Source organism: Phyllobates terribilis, unplaced genomic scaffold, assembly GCF_046119375.1.
Source record: "Phyllobates terribilis strain yellow unplaced genomic scaffold, ASM4611937v1 Scaffold_1__5_contigs__length_1240528914, whole genome shotgun sequence".
Classification (NCBI taxonomy): Eukaryota; Metazoa; Chordata; class Amphibia; order Anura; family Dendrobatidae; genus Phyllobates; species Phyllobates terribilis.
In genome coordinates, this window is record NW_027362761.1 from 35,663,893 (window position 1) to 35,686,019 (window position 22,127).

General features: G+C 43.2%; 1 protein-coding gene across 2 annotated transcripts in view; it reads right to left on the minus strand.

Annotated features, from left to right (window-relative positions):
- Nucleotides 1-2,506: 2,506 nt before the first annotated feature.
- The window catches only part of CERS1 (ceramide synthase 1), a 68,034-nt gene continuing 48,413 nt past the window's right edge, over nt 2,507-22,127 (minus strand). For both annotated transcript variants that reach the window (XM_073651537.1, XM_073651530.1), the window contains one exon: nt 2,507-2,822. In XM_073651537.1, coding sequence (XP_073507638.1) covers nt 2,780-2,822 — 43 coding nt within the window. In that variant the 3' untranslated portion in view covers nt 2,507-2,779. The remainder of the gene's footprint in view (nt 2,823-22,127) is intronic.

The following is a 22,127-nucleotide window of genomic DNA, read 5'->3' on the forward strand; positions in this document are numbered from 1 at the left end:
AAAATTACTTGTTGTTTAAATCAGGTTTTTGTGCTAAATGTATTTTTTTAATTTATTTTCATTTCATAATCTGTATTAAAATTAAAAAAAAGAAAACTTGCAATTTCACACTACCCAAAGGGGTTTTTTTAGACCCATACTTTGTGTTGTTTCATGAAATACACATGTACATTAGCAGCAATGAACAGACTAAGGGAGGCGGCAGACGAGCATATGAAAAATTGTCCAAGTTGAATCCAATTTTTCTCTGTGTCCCATCTGTGTGTCTGTTTTTTACGTCATTGTGACATCCGTTTGCGATCTGTTTTCATACATCAATGTTAAAAAATATACGGGATCAAATACAATTTCCTAGATTTATAATACACTGTGTTCCAAATTATTATGCAAATAAAATTCTCAGATTTTCCCAAATTACCTATATGAATTGCAGTCATTGTAATTTTCCAGTCAAATAACTATTAGAGTACAATTGAAAGTTTTTTGTAACACCTGCCTATGATAACAGTATATTTTTTAAAAAATAAAACACTCAAACTGCACTCAAAATGCATGTTCCAAATTATTATGCACAGCAGAGTTTTCAACCTTTTCATTTTAATAAAGAACAAAAAAATGGTCATTTTTGAAATTATAAGCATTAGCAGGTTATTACAAACTGAAATCAAACAGTTTCCAACTCAAAACTTTATTCTAGGTGATGTTACATTTGCACATAGGACCCCTTGTTCGAAAGGAGCTTCTGAACTCTCTCGTCCATTGAATTTGTCAGGTTTTGGATGGTTTCTGCTTCAATTGTTTTGCATGAGGACAGAATACCCTCCCAGAGCTGTTGCTTAGATGTGAACTGCCTCCCGACATCATAGACACTCCTTTTGATGATGCTCCAGAGGTTCTCAATGGGGTTGAGGTCAGGGGAGCATGAGGGCCACACCATAAGTTTGTCCCCTTTTATGCCCATAGCAGCCAGAGATGCAGATGTGTTATGTGCAGCATGAGAGGGTGCATTATCATGCATGAAAATGATCTTGCTGCGGAATGCACGGTTCTTCTTCTTGAACCATGGAAGGAAGTGCTGTTTGAGAAACTCCACATACATTATGGAGTTCATCTTTACCCCTTCAGGGATCCTAAAGGGGCCGACAATCTCTCTCCCCATGATTCCAGCCCAAAACATTACTCCACCTCCTCCTTGTTGGCGCCGTAGCCGTGTTTGCATGGGGTGTCCATCAACCAGCCATCCTCCACTCCATCCATCTGGACCATCGAGCGTTGCACGGCACTCATCGGTGAACAAAACAGTTTTGAAGTCAGTCTTCATGTATTGTTTGGCCCACTGGAGCCGTTTCTGCTTGTGTGCAGTGGATAGAGGAGGTCGACAGGATGGCTTAAGCACAGCTGCAAACCTCTGAAGGACCCTGCATCTTGTTGTTCGGGGGACGTTGGAGGCACCAGCAGCTTCAAAAACTTGTCTGCTGCTATGACAAGGCTTTTTTGCCGCTGCTCTTTTAACCTGACGTAATTGCCTGTAGGAAAGAGTCCTCAATTTTCCCTTATCAGCACGCACACGTGTGTACTGTGAATCAGCTACATACTTCTTGATTGTGCGATGATCACGATGAAGTGTCTTGGCAATGTTGATTGTAGTCATGCCTTGACCTAAACACTCCACAATTTGTTGCTTCTCAGCAGCCGACACATCCTTTTTCTTTCCCATTTTACCAGAAAATGTAGGCTGCTTAATAATGTGGGACAGCCTTCTTAAGTAGTCTTGCCTTTCATTGGACACACCTGCCAAACTAATTAGCACAGGTGTCTGCAATTGCTTACAGTGATATAAAGAGCCCTGACACACATCACCATCAATGAGTTTAACTGACAAATAAAAAAATTCTTACCTTATCACTCCTGAACACTTTTTGCATAATAATTTGGAACACAGTGTAGAAATGCATCCATAAAAGTAGGATGCCAGATGTTCTGTGTGGGATCCAATTTTTTTTTTTTTTATGTACCCATAGACTTAAATTGATGAGTCTCACCCGAGACTCGAAAGAGATTATTGCATACTGCATTTTTTTCTGATGGTCAGTTGAACCAAGAGAAAAATCGTTCATCTGAACTGCACTTTTGAATAAGATGGGTCAGTGTGCTGTACTATCTGCTGCCCTCAGATTGCATAGCAGAAACCTGGCAGATTCCCTTGAGTTATTTTATAGGAGCTTTCTGGCATTTTTTTATTTTTCATTTGTTAACATTCAGAAGTGTTTGTGTAATGGGTGTAATAACATACTTACCCATCGCCATCTTTTACCATTTCCAATGGTGCGCCAGTCTTCTCTGGGTTCACCTGACGGCATGTGTGACCTGCCAGCTCACACAGCATCATCTCAATGTGAGTCTATATGACTAAGAACGAGGCATAGATATTATTCTAAAAGGTCAATCCGATATATGTAATATACATTAAAACCGTCAAAGTCAGGGGTCTTAAATTGAAAGCACGCTTGTTCTTTTAGCTTTTATTATATTTAAGAAATATTTGAACACTGTTAGCTTCAGCATCAACTGTACCTTAAAACGATAAGGAGACGTTAATTACCAATAATATGTTAAATACATAAGGTTGAGTTGAATTATGTTGAGTCTCTGGACAATACAGTAGTTAAATTTAAAAAAAAAATCAGTTCATTGCAACACATCGCTGACAATACAAGGCTGGATAAATCTTTGTTGGATGAAAAAAGACCACTGCCCATGGGACCACATTGCACCCCTGTTATACTCTCTTTTTCTTTAAGTATCCGTTTGACATGTATTGCCTGGATGAAAGAGGAAAAAACAAAGTGTTACTATGTTACATGAAAAAATAAACGTAAAAATATTATTAAAAAGTCACCAAGAATGTATCAGACGGAAGCAGAGATAAGATTGTATTCAGATGAGGAAACATGTCATTGCATACCTACCGCCCTGTCCTGCTGCTGGCAGCTCTGACCACACACAGTCATGTCTGGAAGCCTTATGGTAAAGATGAGAACTTGCATGTCTAACTTTCGGGCTACAAAAGGCATTACTTCCCTAACATTCAAGAGGCCCAGACACAAACTATTACCAATTCTAAAGTCGTCTGTTGAACAATATTATGCTATTTTATATTATGTTATATGTGCTATATTTTATTTTTGAAATAAGATATTTAGTCAGGTAAGTAGCATTAACTTTACATAGATTCAAAGTTGTCTTACTTCGTGATATCGTTATCAGCAGATATAAATATCAAAACGCAAACCAATTTCTTTGGGCTGTGTGAACATGAAAAATTACATTTGTTACAATAAGTGGATTTAGCTCAAAATATTTCATTTTTATCACTACTAATAAAAAAAATGACTGTGTAATTTACAATGCTGTTCCTACCAAGTATGACAATACTGTATTTCTATTCATACACTACTGTTTGGCCACCCAGCAGGGCACAGAAGAGAATGAGCTTGATTTGGTTTTTGGGGCGCAGAGTTTCTTGGAGTCAGTTGTGAGCACCATTTGCAGAGCCTCTAAGCTTCTAAAACAGCAGAAATACACAAAAAGTGACCCCATTTTGCAAATTACACTCAGAAAATCCATGGGTATGGTGATTATTTTCACACTCACCAGTGTTATCCAAAAATTATAGTGGATGTAGTAGAGTGAAAACTAGATATATGCCATTTTAGTGCCCAGCTTGTGCTACTGGAGAGATGCAACCCATAAATTGGTAAATGGGTTGTCTAGGATCTCAATATGAGACCGGTGGGGGTCCAATATACTGAAAACTGCTCAGGCAGTGGCCCGAACTAAGATATGTACGGGCGGAACAGAACGGCCCCATACAGTTAGGTCCATATATATTTGGACAGAGACAACATTTTTCTAATTTTGGTTCTAGACATTACCACAATGAATTTTAAACAAAACAATTCAGATTCAGTTGAAGTTCAGACTTTCAGCTTTCATTTGAGGGTATCCACATTAAAATTGGATGAAGGGTTTAGGAGTTTCAGCTCCTTAACATGTGCCACCCTGTTTTTAAAGGGACCAAAAGTTTGTTTGTGGGTTTTTCTGTCTGAAGTTTAGTCTTTAACAAGTGAAATGCATGCTCAATTGGGTTGAGATCAGGTGACTGACTTGGCCATTCAAGAATAATCCACTTCTTTGCTTTAATAAACTCCTGGGCTGCTTTGGCTTTATGTTTTGGGTCATTGTCCATCTGTAGTATGAAACGACGACCAATCAGTTTGGCTGCATTTGGCAGGATCTGAGCACACAGTATGGCTCTGAATACATCAGAATCCATTCGGCTGCTTCTGTCCTGTGTCAGATCATCAATAAACACTAGTGACCCAGTGCCACTGGCAGCCATGCATGCCCAAGCCATCACACTGCCTCCGCTATGTTTTACAGATGATGTGGTATGCTTTGGATCATGAGCTGTACCACGCCTTCGCCATACTTTTCTCTTTCCATCATTCTGGTAGAGGTTGATCTTGGTTTCATCTGTCCAAAGAATGTTCTTCCAGAACTGTGCTGGCTTTTTTAGATGTTTTTTTAGCAAAGTCCAGTCTAGCCTTTTTATTCTTGATGCTTATGAGTGGCTTGCAGCGTGCAGTGAACCCTTTGTATTTACTTTCATGCAGTCTTCTCTTTATAGTAGATTTGGATATTGATACGCCTACCTCCTGGAGAGTGTTGTTCACTTGTTTGGCTTTTGTGAAGGGGTTTCTCTTCACCATGGAGATTATTCTGCGATCATCCACCATTGTTGTCTTCCGTGGGCGCCCAGGTCTTTTTGCATTGATGAGTTCACCAGTGCTTTCTTTCTTTCTCAGGATGTACCAAACTGTAGATTTTGCCACTCCTAATATTGTAGCAATTTCTCGGATGGGTTTTTTCTGTTTTTACAGCTTAAGGATGGCTTGTTTCACCTGCATGGAGAGCTCCTTTGACCGCATGTTTACTTCACAGCAAAACCTTCCAAATGCAAGCACCACACCTCAAATCAACTCCAGGCCTTTTATCTGCTTAATTGAGAATGACATAACGAAGGGATTGCCCACACCTGTCCATGAAATAGCCTTGGAGTCAATTGTCCAATTACTTTTGGTCCCTTAAAAAACAGGGTGGCACATGTTAAGGAGCTGAAACTCCTAAACCCTTAATCCAATTTTAATGTGGATACCCTCAAATGAAAGGTGAAAGTCTGAACTTCAACTGCATCTGAATTGTTTTGTTTAAAATTCATTGTGGTAATGTCTAGAACCAAAATTAGAAAAATGTTGTCTCTGTCCAAATATATATGGACCTAACTGTACATTGCTTTGTGGAAGCTGAAGTTCATTCAATTCAATGGGAACTAAAGAGCAGTACTCGTCAATGGCCACTAAGCAATGTGCGGGGCAGCTGTGTTCTACGCATATATAGCTTAGTTCAGCTGATCTGTGTCAGGTGTCGGACTCCCACCAATTTCTTCTTGATGACCTGTCCAAAGGATATGTCATCAATAATTAGATTCTGGAGAATCCCTTTAAGTGGGTTCTCCATTCTGCAGCAATGCTATACCTGTCGATGTTAACTATAGTTTGGGAATGCTGCAGGGCACAGAAGGGGAATCATTTGGGTTTGTCAGCATGGATTTTACTGGAATGGTTTTCATGAGCCCAGTCACTTTTCCAGCACCATTGTACTACTAATAACGTGGAAAACATCTATTGACAGACAACAGACTAGAAGCTTCATTTATTTTTTGCGAAGAGTTGAAGCTTTTATTGGTACTATCTGGGGTTACATAACATTTTTGATGGATTTTTACTCTAATTTTTGGGAGACAGATAGAACAAATGAAGGACAATTCAAGATTGCCTCTAATTTTGGTTATGCCCTTTTTACATTGTTAACAGTAAAAATGATAAAACGGCTTTATGCTTTGGGTCAGTATAATTATAGCGACACCAGGGTCATACAGATATTTTTTCCTATATTTGCATACTAAAAAAACTTCAACAAATGTACTTGTTTTTGCATCACCATATTCTAAGAGCTAGAATGTTTTTATTTTTCTTGCAAAAAGCGGTCTTGGTGCTTGATGAGTTGAAATTTTTATTGGTAACATTTCTTTTTTTAATTTTTATGTGGAAGAGTTAAGAAAAGCCAGAAATTCATGAATTATATTTGTTTATTTTTTATGCCATTCCTTCTGTGGAAAAAGTAAAACTTCATGGCAGTACCGGTTTCGTTTTTTGCTGTCTTGCTACTTTTGACACTAAAAACTATTCTGTATTTTACAACAAATGATTTCTTTTTCAAGGTCATATTCTAATAACTATTATTGTTTTTGCTGGCAGAGCCATATGAGAGCTTCATTTTTTTGTGGCATGAAATGACATGTTCATTGATACCATTTTTCGTTACATATAACTTTTTGATCACTTTCTATACTTTTTTTTGTTTCAGTATGATGAAAAAACTATATTTTTGCAATGTCTTTCTTTTTTTTTTACAGTGTTCACAATACGGTTTTAAATAATAAATAAACAATATTTAAATAATGGGACAGTTTTATAGCTTGGTTGTTTCCGGACAATTATGGGTACTTTTTTGTTTACTTTTCTTTTAAAAGAAAAACAAGTTTTTCTAATGGTGAAACATTTTTACTTTATGTATATACACGGTGTGTGTATGTATGTATGTATATATATATATATCTATATACACACACACATATACACATATATATATATATATATATACATACACAGGGTGGTCCAAAAGTGGGTGGACAACAGAAAATAATAACATTTATTTTGATTTATATATAAAATTATATTTACTAACACAAGCATAACATTGACAATAACATTTTATTCTGAACAATAATACAAAAGCCCTTCAATTTTATCAATGCAGGTGCTCAAACTGTTTTCCGTTACAATTTGCACAGCTTTGAAGTCTGCCTCTTATGCTATGACAAACTTTTTTGCACAAGTCTCTTTGGGTATTAATTTCTTGAAATGCATCTCTTATGTCATTTTTCAAATCACTGACACTTTTTGGTTTTCGACTATAAACTTTGTCCTTGAGTACTCCCCAAAAGAAAAAATCCATTGGGGTCAAGTCTGGTGAACGTGGCGGGCAATCAAGTGGGCCTCTTCGGCCAATCCATTTATTAGGAAATGTTTCCTCAAGATACTCGCGGACCACTCTTGAATAATGTGGAGGGGCCCCATCTTGTTGGAAATAAAGGTCATTTGAATTAGGCTGTTGCTGTAACTGGGGAACAACTTGATTCATTAGAATTTCAAGATACTTATCTCCTGTGACTGTTCCATCAAAAAATATTGATCCTAAAACACCAAAACTTGAAATACCACCCCAAACATTGACACCAGGCTCATTTAGTTGTGGCTCTAATGTTAAATGCATGTTCTCATTATACCAGTAAATACAATTATGTCTGTTAATATGGCCGGATAATTTGAAAGAAGCTTCATCACTCCACATAATGTTATCTAAAATTACTGGATTTTCTTCAATTTCATTAAGCATATTCTCACTAAATTGCAGCCGCCTGTCTGGATCATCCTCCAATAAACCATGAATTAGACGTGGACGATAAGCTTTCCACCCAATAGATTTCAGGATTCGCATGATAGAAGCTCGTGAAATTCCCAATTCCAAAGAGGCTCTTCTGGTGGACTTTTTTGGACTCTGAACAAATGTTTCAGCAACAAGTTGTTTATTATCTTCCGTACTGACTGTTTTGGGTCGACCAGTTTTTGGAGCATTAAGGATTGAGCCAGTGGCATTGAATTTGTCACGAATGCGGTAAATAGTTTGTCTCGTTGGGGGTTGAGTACCAAATGTTTCAACCCAATTTGCTCTAATAGTTTCAGCATTTTGAGATTTCCAATACTCTGTTAAAATCCATTTTCTTTGATCTGTATTTAAATTATTTGCCATTATGTGTTATCTGAATTCTCTGAAAAGAAAACAGATTTGGGGGAGATCTATCTGTGAAAACTAGATCTGTGAAACTGGCTCAGCTGCCCTTAGCAACCAATCAGATTCCACCTTTCATTTTCCAAAGAGTCTGTGAGGAATGAAAAGTGGAATCTGATTGGTTGCTAAGGGCAACTGAGCCAGTTTCACTTTACACCATGTTTGATAAATCTCCCCCTTCATAACCTTATTACACTTTCTGTCCACCTACTTTTGGACCACCATATATATATATATATATATATATATATATATATATATATATATATACATATACACATATATACAGTCATGGCCAAAAGTATTGAGAATGAGACAAATAGTAATTTTTCCAAAGTTTACTGCTTCATTTTTTGTAATGGCAATTTGCATATACTCCTGAATGTCAAAGAGTGATCAGCTTAACAGCAATTACTGTACTTGCAAAGTCAATATTTGCCCAGAAAATGAACTTTAACCCCCAAAACACATTTCAACATCATTGCAGTCCTGCCTTAAAAGGAGCAGCTAACATCGTTTTAGTGATTGATCCATTAACACAGGTGTGGGTGTTGATGAGGACAGGGCTGGCGATCAATCAGTCATGATTAAGTAAGAATGACATCACTGGACACTTTAAAAGGAGGCTGGTTCTTGGTATCATTGTTTCTCTTCAGTTAACCATGGTTATCTCTAAAGAAACACGTGCAGCTATCATTGCACTGCACAAAAATGGCCTAACAGGGAAGAGTATCGCAGCTACAAAGATTGCACCTCAGTCAACAATCTATCGCATCATCAAGAACTTCAAGGAGAGAGCTTCAATTGTTGTCAAAAAGGCTCCAGGGCGCCCAAGAAAGACCAGCAAGCGCCAGGACCGTATCTTAAAACTGTTTCAGCTGCGGGATCGGACTACCAGCAGTGCCGAGCTTGCTCAGGAATGGCAGGAGGCTGGTGTGAGTGCTTCTGCACGCTCTGTGAGGCGGAGACTCTTTGAGCAAGGGCTGGTTTCAAGGAGGGCAGCAAAGAAGCCACTTCTCTCCAGAAAAAACATCAGGGACCGACTGATATTCTGCAAAAGGTACAGGGAGTGGACTGCTGAGGACTGGGGCAAAGTCATTTTCTCTGATGAATCCCCTTTTCGATTGTTTGAGACATCTGGAAAACAGCTTATTCGGAGAAGAAGAGGTGAGCGCTACCACCAGTCTTGTCTCATGCCAACTGTAAAGCATCCTGAAACCATTCATGTGTGGGGTTGCTTCTCAGCCAAGGGAATCGGCTCACTCACAGTCTTGCCTAAAAACACAGCCATGAATAAAGAATGGTACCAAAATGTCCTCCAAGAGCAACTTCTCCCAACCGTCCAAGAGCAGTTTGGCGCCCAACAATGCCTTTTCCAGCATGATGGAGCACCTTGCCATAAAGCAAAGGTGATAACTAAATGGCTCATGGAACAAAACATAGAGATTTTGGGTCCATGGCCTGGAAACTCCCCAGATCTTAATCCCATTGAGAACTTGTGGTCAATCATCAAGAGACGGGTGGACAAACAAAAACCAACAAATTCTGGCAAAATGCAAGCATTGATTATGCAAGAATGGACTGCTATCAGTCAGGATTTGGTCCAAAAGTTGATTGAGAGCATGCCAGGGAGAATTACAGAGGTCTTGAAGAAGAAGGGGCAACACTGCAAATATTGACTTGCTGCATTAACTCATTCTAACTGTCAATATAACCTATTGGTACTAATAATATGATTGCAATTATATTTTTGTATGTGATATAAACATCACACAAACACTAATAAAAACCAGAGGCCAGCAGATCATGTGAAAATATAATTTTGGTGTCATTCTCAAAACTTTTGGCCATGACTGTATATATATATAATATACACACACATATATATATATATATATATTTATATATACACACAGTACAGACCAAAAGTTTGGACACACCTCATTCTGTACACCGCGTGCAGAATTATTAGGCAAATGCGTATTTTGATCACTTCGATACTTTTTTTACATGTTGTCCTACTCCAAGCTGCATAGGCTTGAGAGCCAACTACCAATTAAGTAAATCTGGTGATGTGCATCTCTGTAATGAGGAGGGGTGTTGTCTAATGACATCAACACCCTATATAAGGTGTGCTTAATTATTAGGCAACTTCCTTTCGTTTGGCAAAATGGGTGAGAAGAGAGATTTGACTGGCTCTAAAAAGTCCAAAATTGTGAGATGTCTTGCAGAGGGATGCAGCAGTTTTGAAATTTCCAAACTTTTGAAGCGTGATCACCGAACAATCAAGCGTTTCATGGCAAACAGCCAACAGGGTCACAAGAAGCGTGTTGGCAAAAAAGGAGCAAAATAACTGCCCATGAATTGAGGAAAATCAAGCGTGAAGCTGCCAAGATGCCATTCGCCACCAGTAATGCCATATATCAGAGCTGCAACGTTACTGGAGTATCAAAAAGCACAAGGTGTGCGATATTCAGGGACATGGCCAAGGTAAGGAAGGCTGAAAAACGACCATCTTTCAACAAGAAACATAAAATAAAACGTCAAGAATGGGCCAAGAAATATCTTAAGACTGATTTTTCAAAGGTTTTATGGACTAATGAAATGAGAGTGACTTTTGATGGGCCAGATAGATGGGCCAGAGGCTGGATCAATAAAGGGCAGAGAGCTCCACTCCGACTCAGACGCCAGCAAGGTGGAGGTGGGGTACTGGTAAGGGCTGGTATCATCAAAGATGAACTTGTGGGACCTTTTCGGGTTGAGGATGGAGTGAAGCTCAACTCCCAGACCTACTGCCAGTTTCTGGAAGACAACTTCTTCAAGCAGTGGTACAGGAAGAAGTCAGTATCGTTCAAGAAAAACATGATTTTCATGCAGGACCCTCTGGGTCCCTCCTTGCACCGTAGCACAGAGGCTCCACCTCCCAGACCCGTAACAGTTTGCTCGGGCCAGGGAACCCGGTGGCCCCCAAGCCCCCTCGTTTATGGACCTGTACCAGGAGGTTTCTCGTCAGAGATCCAAACAGGAGACCATTCTGAACTACCTGCGGAATGTCAACTCCCGACTGGACACGCTGTCTGTCCCACCTGTATCCACCTCGAGTCGTGTGACTTCCGCTCCGGCAGCACCACTGCCCACCAATACCACGGCATCCAGCCCTGGACACCGGCTCTCGGCACCTCCACGTTTTGCTGGCAACCCCGCCTTGGCTCGAGTTTTCATAAACCAGTGCACCCTGCACTTCGAACTCTTGGCACATCAGTTCATCTCCGACCGGGCCAAGGTGGCATTCATCATGTCCCATCTCACTGGGGAAGCACTGGCATGGCTAAACCCCCTGTGGGAGAGAGGGGATCCCCTGGTGTCCGATCTATCGTCTTTCCTCGCTGCTTTCCGGAAAATCTTCGATGAACCAGGACAAAAATCCTCTTCAGCCTCCTCTCTGCTACGTCTTCGCCAAGAGAGTCTCACCGTGGGCCAATATGCCATACGGTACCGTACCCTCGCTTCTGAGCTTGCCTGGGACAACAAGGGTCTGGTGTCCGTATTTTGGGAGGGTCTTTCCGGTCGGATTAAGGACGAGTTAGCCGGTCGGGACATTCCTACCACCCTGGATGACCTGGTGTCACTAGCTACCTGGATTGACATCCGTTTCCAAGAACGTACCAAAGAGACTACCCGGTAGAGAAAGTTTCCTCGCCTTGCTCCTACTTTCCAGAGACCTGCCTCTCAACCAGTCACTCCCCGGGCGCACTCGCCCGAACCTATGCAGATCGACCAGACCAAGATGGTCAAATCTCTCCAAGAGTCACGCCGAGCCGAGGGGAGCTGTTTCTATTGTGGCAGCAAGGAGCACTTCATCCGTTCCTGCCCGGAGAAGCCGGGAAACTCCAGTGTCTAGGACCGCTCGGAGAGGTCGTCCTAGGCAAAAGTAAGCCCTCTCCGTCCCTGACTTTGTCTGTCTCTATCTCCTGGGGAGAGAACCGTCACTTTGAAATTGCTCACCTGGATTCTGGAGCTGCTGGAAACCTCATTTCCCAGTCCCTGGTAGAGAGATACCGGATTCCCACCAAACCTCTGGCTGAACCATTGTCAGTTGCCTCCATGGATGGAAGACTCCTTCCGGTGACAATCCTGCTCGTCACTGAACCCATAACCCTGCAGGTGGGAATGCTGCACTCTGAGAAGATCTCCTTCCATGTGCTGTCCGGACTCTCTTACTCCCTATTGCTAGGTCTACCCTGGCTCCAGACACATGAACCCGGGCTGAACTGGCAATCCAGTGAAGTACTCCGGTGGGGGCAGGACTGCCATAGGACCTGCCTGGTTCCAGTTCGCCCGGCTCGTCCTCCACCTACCCCAGCTAATTTACCCGGTCTTCCGGCACCTTACTGGCCCTATGCAGATGTCTTCGGTAAAAAGGAAGCAGAGACACTGCCACCTCATAGGCCTTATAATTGCCCGATCGACATGGTACCCGGCGCCACTCCACCCCATGGGCGTATTTACCCATTGTCGTCGGCCGAAACCCGGGCCATGTCGGAGTACATCGAGGAGTATCTGGCCAGGGGATTCATCCGGAAATCTACCTCCCCGGCTGGAGCCGGATTCTTCTTCGTCAAGAAGAAAGATGGTTCATTACGCCCCTGTATTGACTATAGAGGACTCAACCAAATCACGGTAAAAAACAAATACCCCCTGCCGCTCATCTCCGAGTTGTTTGACCGTCTTAAGGGAGCTAGGATCTTTACCAAGCTAGATCTACGTGGGGCGTATAACCTGGTCCGAATCCGTCAAGGAGACGAGTGGAAGACGGCATTCAATTCCCGGGACAGTCACTATGAATACCGTGTGATGCCCTTCGGTCTCTGCAATGCTCCTGCCGTCTTCCAAGAATTGGTCAACAACATCTTCCGTGATCTTCTTTACTCTTACGTGGTGATGTACCTGGATGATATCTTGGTCTTCTCTCCGGATCTTCCCACACACCGGAGGGATGTTCGTCAGGTCCTGCTCAGGCTCAGGCAGAATCACCTCTATGCAAAGTTCGAGAAGTGCCTCTTCGAGCAGACCTCTCTTCCTTTCCTGGGCTATGTTATCTCCCAGACAGGCCTACGAATGGATCCCGAGAAGCTCTCTGCTGTCCTAAAGTGGCCCCGTCCGGAGGGGTTGAAGGCGATTCAGCGATTCCTGGGCTTCGCCAACTACTATCGTCTCTTCATCCCGCACTTCTCTTCCCGGACTGCTCCCATATCTCCGCTCACCCGTAAGGGAGAAAATCCCAAGGAATGGTCGCCCGAAGCTGAGAAGGCCTTCATTTCCTTAAAGCAAGCCTTCTCCTCTGCCCCAGTGCTGCACCGTCCGGACAGCAACTAACAGTTCTACCTGGAGGTTGATGCTTCCTCCTCCGGAGCCGGAGCAGTGCTCACCCAAAAGTCTTCATCCGGGAGAATGGTAACCTGCGGCTTCTTCTCCAAACTCTTCTCCTCGTCTGAGCGCAACTACTCCATAGGAGACCGAGAACTCTTAGCCGTTAAATTGCGCTGGAGGAGTGGCGTTACCTGCTTGAAGGGGCTCTATACCCGGTGATCATCTATACGGATCACAAAAACCTGGCATATCTCCAGAATGCCCAAAGACTCAATCCGCGTCAGGCCCGGTGGTCTTTGTTCTTCACCCGCTTCGACTTCGTCCTACATTTCCGCCCGGCGGACAAGAATGTCAAAACCGACGCCTTGTCCCGATCCTTCCTGCCCTCCGATCAAGAGGAGGAGCCTATGCACATCATTGACCCCTCCAAAGTGATGAATGTGGCCCCCTTGGATCTGACTCGTCTTCCACCCGGTAAGACGTTTGTAGTGGTACCAGATAGTGAGAAGGTTCTTCACTGGGGTCATTCATCTAAACTAGCCGGTCATGCTGGCCAAAAGAAGACCTTCCTACTCATTACCCGGCATTACTAGTGGCCTACCCTGCGCAAGGATGTGGTAGACTTCGTCTCGGCCTGTTCGTCCTGTGCCCGCAACAAAGTTCCCAGACATCTTCCAGCCAGTCGCCTCCTGCCTCTTCCCGTACCTGCTGCCCCGTGGCAGCACATTGCCATGGACTTTATTACTGATCTCCCTGTTTCTGCCGGTTGTACAGTCATTTGGATGGTCGCCGACCACTTCTCTAAGATGGCCCACTTCATTCCTCTGCCTGGTCTCCCGTCTGCATCGGAGCTGGCCAAGGATTTTTTCCGTCATATCTTCCGTCTCCATGGCCTACCCCTCCACATTGTGTCGGATCGAGGGGTTCAGTTCACCTCACGTTTCTGGAGAGCTACCTGTAAGCTACTGGATGTCACCCTGGATTTCTCCTCCGCCTACCATCCACAGTCCAATGGCTAAGTGGAGCGTATCAACCAAATCCTTACCAGCTACCTCCGGCACTTTGTTAACGCTCACCATACCGATTGGGTGGAGCTCCTACCATGGGCCGAATTCTCCTACAACAACCATGAGAGCGAAGCTACTTCTAAATCCCTGTTCTTCGTGGTCCACGGTCAACATCCCCGGATTCCGTTTCCCGTCTCCGCCTCGGTGGACAACCCTGCCGCGGAAGCTCTTGTCAGCGAATTCTCCACCATTTTGGAAAATACTAGGTCCGCACTTCTTCAGTCCTCCGAGCGGATGAAGAGACATGCTGACAAGAGACGTCTGCATCCGCCTCAATTCCGCCCGGGAGATAAAGTCTGGCTCTCTTCCAAACATGTCCGACTTAAAATACCCTCCTATAAGTTGGGTCCTCAGTTTATCGGTCCATTTGAAGTTCTCAAACAAATCAACCCAGTGGCCTACAAGTTAAAACTCCCGGCCACCTTACGTATTCCCAACTCCTTCCACGTATCTCTCCTCAAACCAGTTGTGTTTAACTCTTTTTCAAATCTAGGTACTCCCCCTGCTCCGGTTTCCGCTGAGGACGTTTTTGAGGTAGAGAACATTTTGGCCACTAAGAGGGTAAGAGGAAATACCCTTTTTCTAGTGGATTGGAAGGGGTTTGGCCCAGAGGAGAGAACTTGGGAACCCAGGGAGAACATTCATGCCCCGCTTCTCTTTGAAAAATTCCTTTCTGGCCTAAAAAAGAGGGGGCGTAAAGGGGGGGGTACTGTAGCATCGGCGTCTCTGCCCCCTGCCAGGCAGAGACGCCGTCCCACTCACCTCCTTGCTCCCCGCGCTCCCCGCTCTGCGTTCACCAGCGCTCCTCTTCCTGCTGCCGGCGCGCGCAGCTCCCCGGGCACTGTGCTTAGGGCGCGCTCCCTCCCTCTTAAAGGGCCGTGCGTGCCGTCCTAAGGAGTCCCCGGCCAATTGCCAAGGGTCCTCCCATATATAAGGCACCTCCTCCAAAATGGAGGTGCCCGAGCAATGTTGTTGCACAGTGTTTCTGACCTCTGCTTCAGCCCTCAAGTCCCGCTGCTAGCCTGACTTCCAGTCTTGCCCGCCCGCCTGTTACCAGCCTGTTTTCTGCCGTGCCTGCCAGCCCGCTCACCTGGGAGCACTTGCCTGTTACCTGCCTGTTACCTGCGGTGCCTGCCAGTCCGCTCACCTGGGAGCACTTGCCTGTTGCCTGCCTGTTACCTGCCGTGCCTGCCAGCCCGCTCACCTGGTAGCACTTGCCTGTGACCTGCCTGTTACCCGCTTGTCACTTGCCGTGACCACCTAGAGACTCCTGCCGTCACTTGCCGTGACCACCTGTCAGCCCACCTAGAGACTCCTGCATTCACTTGCCGTGACCACCTAGAGACTCCTGCCGTCACTTGCCGTGACCACCTGCCAGCCCACCTAGAGACTCCTGCCGTCACTTGCCGTGTCTACCTGATAGCCTACCTGGAGGCTTCCGCTCGCCAGCCCGCCTGCTGTGCCTACCTGCTATTCCGGTCAGTCCCTGCCATCTGTACCGTGGGAGTCACCTGCTCCCTTACAAGGTTGTCCCCAGAGTAGCACCTGGTCGCTCGGGTCGGTCCCTCCCTGGTCACGGAGTCGTTAGCCACCGTACGACCAGGGTCGGTCCGGGTTGATACTTAGTTACGCCGCTCTGGGTCCCTCCTTGCACCGTAGCACAGAGGTTCCACCTCCCGGACCCGTAACAGAGGAGACTTTGTGCAGCAGGCCTTCATGGTAAAATAGCTGCTAGGAAACCACTGCTAAGGACGGGCAACAAGCAGAAGAGACTTGTTTGGGCTAAAGAACACAAGGAATGGACATTAGACCAGTGGAAATCTGTGCTTTGGTCTGATGAGTCCAAATCATGTCTTTGTGCGACGCAGAAAAGGTGAACGGATGGACTCTACATGCATGGTTCCCACCGTGAAGCATGGAGGAGGAGGTGTGATGGTGTGGGGGTGCTTTGCTGGTGACACTGTTGGGGATTTATTCAAAATTGAAGGCATACTGAACCAGCATGGCTACCACAGCATCTTGAAGCGGCATGCTATTCCATCCGGTTTGCGTTTAATTGGACCATCATTTATTTTTCAACAGGACAATGACCCCAAACACACCTCCAGACTGTGTAAGGGCTATTTGACCAAGAAGGAGAGCGATGGGGTGCTACGCCAGATGACCTGGCCTCCACAGTCACCAGACCCGAACCCAATCGAGATGGTTTGGGGTGAGCTGGACCGCAGAGTGAAGGCAAAAGGGCCAACAAGTGCTAAGCATCTCTGGGAACTCCTTCTAGATTGTTGGAAGACCATTTCCGGTGACTACCTCTTGAAGCTCATCAAGAGAATGCCAAGAGTGGGCAAAGCAGTCATCAAAGCAAAAGGTGGCTACTTTGAAGAACCTAGAATATAAGACATTTTCAGTTGTTTCACACTTTTTTGTTAAGTATATAATTCCACATGTGTTAATTCATAGTTTTGATGCCTTCAATGTGAATGTACAATTTTCATAGTGATGAAAATACAGAAAAATCTTTAAATGAGAAGGTGTGTCCAAACTTTTGGTCTGTACTGTATATACAATATATATACAGCTCTGGTAAAAATTAAGAGACCACTGCACAGTTTTCTAAAAATCCCCATCTCTGCATGTCTGACAGCCATTCCATTCCAGTGTCAGTTGAATTCCAACCAAAGTCCACCTCATTCTACTTAATGTGCTTCTGATTAGGTGATCACCTGAACCAAATCTTATGTAACGAGGGAAAGTATAAAAAACACTGCTGTGGTCTTCATAATCCTCTTGCAATAGGACAAGTTGGATGGCAAAACAAGTGCTAGGAATAGCCCAAAAGTAATTTGAATGAAAAAATAACTTTCAACCATGCCAAAGAAGTTGAAAAGAAAAGTCTTGAGTGAGGAAAAGAAGGGCTCAATTCTGGCTTTACTAGCAGAGAGATACAGTGAGCGTCATGTTGCCTCCATCCTTAAAATTTCGTAGACGGCAGTCCATTACAACAAGGTCAAGCAGCAGACATTGGGGACAGCAAAGCTACAGACCGGCAGAGGGCGAAAGCGACTCTCCACTGACAGTGTGAAAGACTGGTGGAAAGCAGCCAAGACGCATGAAAGCTGTGATTAAAAATCATGGTTAGTCCACCAAATATTGATTTCTGAACTCTTACTGAGTTAAAACATGAGTATTGTTGTTTCTAACTGAATAAGAACTTGTTATTTATATCAATAAATATTTATGGATTTATTTTTTTCAAAATTTAATTCGACTTATTTTTGCTTAATCCCACCATGAAACTTGAACTAGCACTAGCAGCAGAGTGTCACCTATAATATACAGCTGAAACCTGATACTGATGGTGCCGACTCTGAATTTGACGTTTTTTGGGGTTTACATCGGAATCCCCCAAAAACTGTACTCCTACGGGTACCTCGACAAGGACGTGATGGAGTTATTACCTTGAATGAAGCCGATGGTGTAATTGTGGACACTGGCTTCCTTTCGTGGCAGTATTCATCTTTTTCAGATGCGTAAAAACGAGGCAGTGCTTAGCATAGAGCACAGTATAAGTGTCTAGAGTAAAAATCCTACTTCACCTTACATATACACACAGTCAACTGTGTATATATTATGTGTCACACTACTGCAGACTGTGTACCAGGATCGCCTAAGGTTATGTTCCCACAATGAGCTTTTGATGCGTTTTTAATGTTTTTTCTCCGCCTGTTATTTAAGTTAGGGTACTTGCGCTTTTTCATTGCGCTTTTTTTAACATGCCTTTTTATCGCGTTTTTGACTCTGCAGTTTTTGTCTCTGTATGGTATGTCATGCTTTAAATAAAGATGCTTTGTTTTTGATACTTCCTGGTATTTGGCTTTGACAAAACTTTATTGACACACTTTGGTGCGGATTCGTTGCATTTTTATGTGTTTCTGCCACAGAAACACACTAAAAACACACGTGCATTTTTTTACCTATAAAAATTCTGCACCAAATGCAAGTCCATGGGGAAATTCCACACAGAAAACTCAGCATACCAGCAAGAAATATTGACATGTTGTGGAATTGAAGCAGCGCCTGTCCGCCTTTAATCCATAATGCTGATGTCCCACGACAATCCCAAAGTCTGCTACGTCCAGATGGTGTGGTGAGCGGTGACATCAGTGATGCGACCGCTCACCACACCAGCCAGAATACACTGAGCTGAGCGTGCAAGCCGCTGCCTGTGACCGGCGGTAACCTTAATGACGTCACTGCTCGTCACTGCAGGTGCATTCTCACGCTCATCTCAGTGTATTCACCACACCATCTGCATGTAGCAGAGTTGGGGATCGTCGTGGGACATCAGCATTATGGATTAACAGAGGACAGGTGAGGATGACTTTGATTTTTTATTTTTATGTTAATAAATGGGTAAAAAAGGGGCAGGGAGTGTTTATTTAAATTAAAGGACTTTGTGTGTGTCTTTTATTAATATTGACTAAGGGGTTATTAGTAATGGGGGTGTCTGACAGATGCCTCTCCATTACTAACCCCTGGGCTTGATGTCAGCGGACATAAAACAGCTGACATCAACCCCAAAACTATTACCCCACTTGCCACTGCATCAGGGCAAGTGGGAAGAGCCAAGGCTAAGCACTAGAATTGGTGCATCTAATGGATGTGCCATTTCTGGGGCGGCTGAGGGCTTATGTTCTTACTCTGGGAGGGGGCCAAAATCCATGGCCCCTTCCAAGTATATATCAGCCCGCTGCTGTCTGTTTAGCTTTTGCTGGTTAGTAAAATTATGGGGGATCACATTTCATTTTTTTTCTGTCCCCCCTTTTTATTAACCAGTAAAGGCTAAGCCAGCAGCTGTGAGCTGTTATTAATAGCCTGGGAACCTTTATGGCTATTGGCCTCTTCCCAGAATATTAACACTAGCCCCCAAATTTTGGCTTTCCCTCAGCTGGTTTGGAAAAATAAGGGGGACCCAATGCCGTTTTATTTATCTATTTAATACGCGCGATACACAGATGGCAGGTGCTGACTACAAGTCTCATTAGCGGTGCCTGGTCTTGCTGATCGCAGGGAGACCAGGCGACAATGATGAGAGTTTGATTCCACACCCGTCTCCTGGAAACTGCGCTAACTGTACTGCTTTATCCCAGATGACGGTACGTGTCGCATTGTTGCTGCACATGGATGGCACACGGATGTGACACACGGACACGGATAGCACCAGTACTGGTTTTTCCAGTACCGGAAATATCAGGACGTGTAAAAGAGGCCTACCATAAATTATAATGTGTCACGGAAAAACAATCTCAGAATCCCTGGGATATGTTGAAACATTCCAGAGCTATTGGCACATAAAGTGATCACTGGTCAGATTTGAAAAATTTGGCCTGGTCATTAAGAGGTTAAATGGGTATCAGATTTGGCATGATGAATGTAGCTGGCAATGTCTTTTTATATGTACCAGATTTGGAAACAGGAACTATTATCTGTAACTTTCTATGGTCTGCTGTGAACGTAAATCACCAGATTTTGCTTAAAGGGTTTATGTTAAAGAGGTATTCCCATATCCAAGATCCTATCCCAATATGTAGTAGGTGTAATAATAATATTAGCAAATATCTCCAATTAGAAATGTAGTATGTTTTTTCTGATTTCTCTCTTTCTCCTGTGCAGGCATTGCAGGACCTTAGGTATCCATGGTTACGACCACTGATATAGTGACAGTTAGCTAGTTGCTAGTGATTGTAACCATGGATACCTAAGGTCCTGCAATGCCTGCACATGAGGAAAGAGACATAGCGAATCAGAAAAACTATACTACATTTCTACTTGGAGGTATTTGTTAATATTATTATTATTATCACACCTACTACATATTGGGATGGGATCTTGGAGATGGGAATACCCCTTTAAGTTTCAGATTTTATTTTTAAGTCTGTGGCATGTACTAGCAATTTGACAAACAATTATATGAGTGTGCAAGAATATTCACATTTTAACAGCTTTCTTCTGTTGAGTGTCTATTAACCCTATTTTCAGACTCCCAGTCTGCTGCTTAGAAGAGCACATAGCTGTTGAGTAAAAATGGGCGAATCAATAAGCAGGATCTTGGTCCAATGGCCACATCAGTAGTCCTTGGCTGGTGGAAGGGAGCTTTGTGAACTGCCTCCTATGTTCTGGTGTCTCTGATGCCGCTTCCGATTTGTGATGCCATGTGTGTATCGTGCTGCAACAATGACATAGTGCCGGGCCCATAAAAGAGAAGAGACACTGGATATTCTGGTACGTAGAAGATGGGTCCTGCAAATTTATTGGCTGAACTCTACTGTCGAGGACAAGTACACTAATAAGGTCTGAGAGGTTGCAGAATTAAAATTCTGAAATTATACACATTTGACTTGCTTTAAAGGGAATTTGTCGCAAGGCATTTGCTTCCTACCGTAATCTGAGAGCAGAATAATATAGGGGCAGAAACCGTGATTCCAGTGATCACTTACTGGTCTGCTTAGTGTAGGTTATATAAAATCAGTGTTTTATCAGCAGAAGATTATTACTTAAGGACTAGTAAACCTGCTGCTATGTAGTCAAGCATGTTCATGAATTCCCTATGACTCCGCAGACACCATTGATTGGCAGCTTTGTGACTATGCACAGTGTACATAGAAAACTTCCAATCAATGGTGTGGGAGGGGTTATTCAGAGCTCAGTATTCAGATAACTAGTAGATCTGTAGCAGATAAAACAGTCATTTTATCACAATGACAGCAAGCAGCCCAGTAAGTGACACATCGCTGGAATCGGGGTCTCTGTCCCTACATTATGCTACTCTCAGATGGGGTACAAAAAAACTGACATATTCCCTTTAAAGACTGCCAAGGCTTTATATACATTGCATTTGGAGCATTTGCTAGATGAATACTCCTAACACCCTGTATGCCTCTGGCAACCATGTGACATTGAGTTACATCATGTCATCCATAGAATACATTTTCCATTAAGCTAAATAAAAAGGTATACTGATATACCAGTCTGCTGGCTGCAAAAGGATCCTATAAGTCATTGATATGCTTTTTATAAGTTTGCGCAATGATTTTTTGGTGAGTTTCTGATGCTGCGTCTTTTCGCTAAAAATGCAGGGTCTTGCCGTTTCAGCAAAGTGGATGGGATTTATAGTAATCTCTTGCCCACTGCACCTTTTTTTTACGTAGCTTGAACTTACTGTGTTAGAACTCCAGAATGTTTATTTCTCTTGCCAGTACGCAGTTTTATGTGCAGATTTTCCCCATAGAATTACAATAGATGCAGGAAATCTGCAGGTAAAAAATCTATATGTATTTGTAGTGCGTTTCCGAGGTGGAAATGTACAAAAAACGCATATAATCCACAATTGACTATATCAATAAAGTTTTACCAAAGCCAAAATTCGAGGAAGTATCAAAAAGCAGTTTTATTTAAAACATAACATACCAACAAGAGACAAAAAATGCTGCGTCAAAAATGTGATAAAAATGTATGCAAAAAAACACAATGAATAAAAAAAATTGTAAGTAACCAAAATTATTTAATAGGTGCAGAAAATCTGCAACATGAAAAACTCACCAAATACACATAGTGTAGACGTAGCCTTCAAGGATTGAAGTATTTTATCAGCTGGTA